Here is a 5000-nt window from a genome sequence, read left to right as displayed (position 1 = left end):
ATTTCCTCCTTCCTATGACTTGGACTCTTTCAAGAGGGAGGTTTCAAGACACATCCTCTATTAGTTGGTTTTTCTGTTTGGAATCTCTATTGGAACTGGCTTTATGTGGGGCTTTTTTTTTATTGAAAAAAATGTTCTTGCCCTTGGCCAGTGGCCCTCTTACAGAAGAAGAAAAAATCTCCCACACTGCTGTATTAGACATCTAATGCTGTCTTGAATATTTGTGCATTATTGTAGGTGAGGGTTCAGATTCTAGTTTCATGTTAAAGGACATGAAAGCATCATGTATATATTTATTTTTTCCTTAATGTGAGAATGTTACATTATGATTCTGGTAATGATGACTGTTCCAAGTGTGATTAGTTTGACTTTACATGTTCTGCTGGTGAAGTACATCCATCACAAGTTTGCATTTGTAAGATCTTTTCAAAAGGTGAAAACTGATGGTTGGTTTGTTGGTAACCAAATGAAATGTAGGCACTGGTTGACAACTAAATTATGCAATAAAATTCCAATGAATGGAATTTTTTCTGCAGTTACGTTTACTTACAATTGTATGTCAAATTTTCTCCTTTGGAGTAAAGATTTTGGGTGTGATTGTAAAAAAGCTCTCTGATAGCTGCAGATGTAACACTATGAAGATGATGGCCAGACACAGTAATAATGATGGTTTTTGGTTGTCATTGAAATAAACATTTGCTGAGACTAAAACTAGTGATTCTGATAAAAAAGAAAAAATCTTGTCTCAGAGTACAGTACACAAGGATAACACCAATCACTCAGGAATTGTCTGTCACCTGACAGACTTGCTAATAAGCATTCATCATGTTTACTGTCAGATTCACTTGTGTCAGATTCATACTCTTTGGAATGGTTAAACAAAAATCAAAGTACTTTACAGTAGTAATATACTGCATTTATGTAATTTTCTTACTTTAATACTTAAGAGCTAGTTATTGGCGTTGCTGCTGTGCCTCTCGCCGGGCAGCATCCTGCAGCAGCTGTGTGTCCACCTCATCCACAGGCAGCTGTACATAACGCACCACAGAGCCACGGATGAAGCAATTTTTCACTGACAACTGGAAATGAGAGAAAGCAAAGATGTAAAGCAGTAGATACTCACCTAACTGTTAAAACCATTAGTAGTATCTCATGAGTAGCCAGGTCAGAAAAGTTCAAATATACAAGATGAGGGATCAATCACTGGAAGGATTATTCAGTATAATTTGTAATATGCAATTCTAACAAGGAATTATGTAAAACTATTACATCTATTTTTCAAAACCTAAATACTATTCCTATTAAAGTTATCAGCATAACATAATAGCCAATAACTTCTGTTGGAGCACCCACTCAGGTAAATATTATCACTCACCATGTGTGGATATTTCTCAGTATCTGTGACATTAATATCTGTCAGTTTGATATTGAGGTACTGATCAACAGAGTGAAGTGTGCCGCATATACTGAAAAAATATAAAAAAGTTAAGGAATATGCATATTGTACAATTAAACATAATTTTGAGTGTTATATCTGCTCAATCTGAGGTTATTCCATTATAAACACATATAAATAACATAAATACCTCAAGTCATTTTTCAGCTCTACAACAACATCTTTCCCAATCAGGGACTTGAAGAAGGAATAGAATAACTGAAAAAAAGAGAAAGATAAAATTAATACTACTGAGTGAAAAGTTGAAATGATGTGCGACTCCAATAACTGTTTCTTCTTTATAGTTATCTATCTATTTTTCACTCAGTCAGTATTGATCAGCAGCATCAGATACTGGTTTAATATGCAACCTGACTAATTACAGCTTTTTCAACTCCATGTCTCCAGTGACCACATGACCTTGTTACACGCTTGTCTCCCACCTCTGCTGCAGTACTTATATGAAAATGAAATATTCTCCGAGTCTTTTGAAACTTGCTTTGTACTTGGGTGGTGGACATGCCAATCTTACAATTTTTTTAAATACTAAAATCAATGCAGATGAAAATAAGAATTTAATCCTCTGTGAAAAGTGAAGAGAATAGGTTGTGGAGTGATTGAGTAATGGCTAATTAAGTTCTTGGCCAAATATAATACAGTGTAATAGTCCTAAACTAATTTTCTGTAACCTACCACATAATCCTAGATAAAGTCTCATCATTCTGAGACAAGGCCCCAAATCCTGAATGATTCCTTCTTTCCAACAAAGAACTATTATAAAAATGGGAAAAAAATCACAATATACTACCTAACATAACCTAGCCAAGCTTGTGCACTTTGTCTCAAATCAACTGGACAGACAGTGAGGTTTTGAATCTCCCCAACATTAAAACTGCTTTCTGCCCTTCTGCATATAATTTCCTTTACCTATACATTTTCCAGGTAGCCCAATAATGTAGAGGCTGCCAAGCAAGGTGCATACCCAATATAACCCAAATTCAAATTCTGGGCAAAGTAAAGACAATTAAGGACTTTGTCTTCTTTCATGTAGTAATCTCTGTTCATGTAGCAGTGAACAAGTGAGGGATATAAGCCAAGGAATTAAAACCTTGCCTTTCTAGCAGGGATGTAGGACTAAACATCCTTCCCTTCTTTGTGTGTGCATGATGTAAGTGTGATTGTCTGGGTGTGCTGTCTTTAAGAAATCTGAAATGGTCTACATAATAATATGAGCAAAGCATGGCAAAAAATAAACTAAATAGATAAACAAACAAATAAATAAATAAATAAAAAATAAAATAAAATAAAAAATAAAGTAAAATAAAAAATAAATAACTAAACAAATAAATAAGTAAATAAATAATAATAACAAATAAAAAATAAATGAACAAATAAACCAAAAATAAATAAATAAATAAAAAGGAATTATTATATAAGTGCGCCTGTCTCATAGAGAGAGAAAAAAAAAAAAAAAGTTCTCAGTGAAGTACTTGGGTCACACGTAACACAGTGGTGTATCTTTATTGCTGCAAATTGTTCATTCCTGAGATATTAATTTTTATAAAATTTATCGTTTCCTCCAGGAGAAAGGAGAGTGAAGGAGGGGAGGAAGGGAAGTTAAAGGAGGGGATTTCATTAGCATGTGTGAAACAATGCCTTGGTCAATAAAAAAAAAATATATATATATATATATTTTTCAAAATCAGTCAATAGGCACGGTGTATTCTGGAAGGCAGGAGGGAAGAGCTTGATTTTGAATCAGTCTTGGAAGATGGCTCAGTGCAGTGGCTGTGAGTGTGATTATTTTGAGGCAATAAGAAAATTTCATAGCATTAATGAAGCTTAGCCACCTCTAGTTCTTCCCACTGAGAACTTCAGTGATGAGGAAGTACCAGATGACTGATAAGGTAGGTTAAATTTAGTTAAGTTAGGTTAGGTTTAGTTAAGTTAGGTTAGGTTAGGTTAGGTTCAGTTAAGTTAGGTTAGGTTTTAGTTATATTAGGTTCAGTTAGGTTAGATCAGGTTAAGTTTAGTTAGGTTAGGTTAGATTAGATTGGGTTTAGTTAAGCTTCTTTTTTTTCAGTGTCATGCAATGGCAAAACTACATTTTTCTTGTTTTTGTTATAAATCATTGGTTTATGTGTGTGTGGGGGTAAAAAAAAAAGTTTATTAGTGGGGGAAAACAGTGACTATGGTCTGACCCTTTTGAATTGAGTATTTAAGCTTTGTCCTTTCCAGGGATTCCCTGGCCTGCGGCACTGCCACACTTATACCAAGACACACCTCATGTCAGGTACTTCCTACTTCAAAATTAAATAGTGTTGTAGTATATAAACACTATGATACTCTAGAAAAGGCAAGTTAGTGTAATATATGTTTTTTAATGATACTTGCATTGTTTTTTAGCAAACACCACAATACTTAGCAACATTTCCTCCAGGCATTGTCACATCTCCATGAGTGACCAAGTGAGGTCACACATGGTCACTTTCTCTTGTCCTGCCAGCCAGGGTGGAAGTTACTTCTCCTGCTCACTCTTGTCACCACAGCCAAGAAAAGAGCTTATTTACTCAATAACTAAGTATTTTTTGGAAGAAAAGGCTAATAGGGGGGTCATTACTTGAACCCTCAAGAGCTGTTGTCTGAACAGCAAAAGCCACCAATGTGCCTTTACTTTTACCTCGATGGTGGTGTAGAAAAATGCTGTAACTAAAGAATAAAAATATAGAGTGGTGTTTATGGGGAGCAAGGTTATCAATGACACATGGGCTCTAATTTGATAATTGCCCAGTATAAGGTTTGGCAGCACCACAGGCTGGGAAATCCCTGGAAAAGACAACACCTAAATGCTCAATTCAAAATGGTTAGACAATAGATTCATTCAGAGCACATCAAAATCTACTAGAAAAATGTAGTTTCATCCGAAAATGTTAGATAGGTGCACTTATATAAATTTATCAATAAATATAAACAAGTAAATAACAATAATAGTGACAATAAAAATAAAATAAAATAAATAGAAAATAAAAATTACAATACAATAGAATAAAACAAAAACAAAATCGCAATGCACAATTGTGTATAACACTAGTTACTAACTGAACTGTGCAGTCTTACAACAACTCTTTTCCACACTTCCAGCTAAGTGGCAATCCTTTTCCTGTACATGAGCAAAAGTTGTATGAAGTATGGGAAGACGGATGGAAAAAAAAATTACATTACAGGTTGTTGAAAAATTTAGTCTTCTTTTACTCTTGCACCAATCTCAACATGGCTTTTCTTATACTTCTCATCAGATAGAGCTTCTTATTCTGACTACAGTAAACCCTCGTTATACTGGATTAATTGGGGGCGAAGCCACTGATGGTAAAAATTCGATAAAAGCAGCAGTGAGTGGGTCAGGAGCACCACAACCTCTAATAACATCTGGTGGTGTGAGACTGAGGCAGAAGCAGTGTGTGGGTGCCAGGGCTGTGCTGCCAGCTGGCCCAAATCATTATACACCAATGTGAAAATTAAGGCATAGTGTATGGTAGACAATGTATGGTTGAGGACAAACACAAAA

At 34.9% G+C, this 5000-nt stretch overlaps 1 protein-coding gene across 1 annotated transcript in view; it reads right to left on the bottom strand.

The window, feature by feature from the left end:
- LOC135112796 (U6 snRNA-associated Sm-like protein LSm2) overlaps positions 1-5000 on the bottom strand; it is a 7438-nt gene that overhangs the window by 218 nt on the left and 2220 nt on the right. The window contains exons 2-4 of the mRNA XM_064027615.1: positions 1587-1654; positions 1376-1466; positions 1-1079 (exon numbers count right to left, since the gene is read on the bottom strand). The exon at positions 1-1079 is cut by the window's left edge and continues 218 nt beyond it. Coding sequence (XP_063883685.1) covers positions 954-1079; positions 1376-1466; positions 1587-1654 — 285 coding nt within the window. The 3' untranslated portion in view covers positions 1-953. The remainder of the gene's footprint in view (positions 1080-1375; positions 1467-1586; positions 1655-5000) is intronic.

The sequence above is a fragment of the Scylla paramamosain genome, chromosome 24 (genome assembly GCF_035594125.1).
Source record: "Scylla paramamosain isolate STU-SP2022 chromosome 24, ASM3559412v1, whole genome shotgun sequence".
In the NCBI taxonomy this organism is placed as follows: Eukaryota; Metazoa; Arthropoda; class Malacostraca; order Decapoda; family Portunidae; genus Scylla; species Scylla paramamosain.
This window is presented reverse-complemented; position numbering and strand designations above follow the sequence as displayed.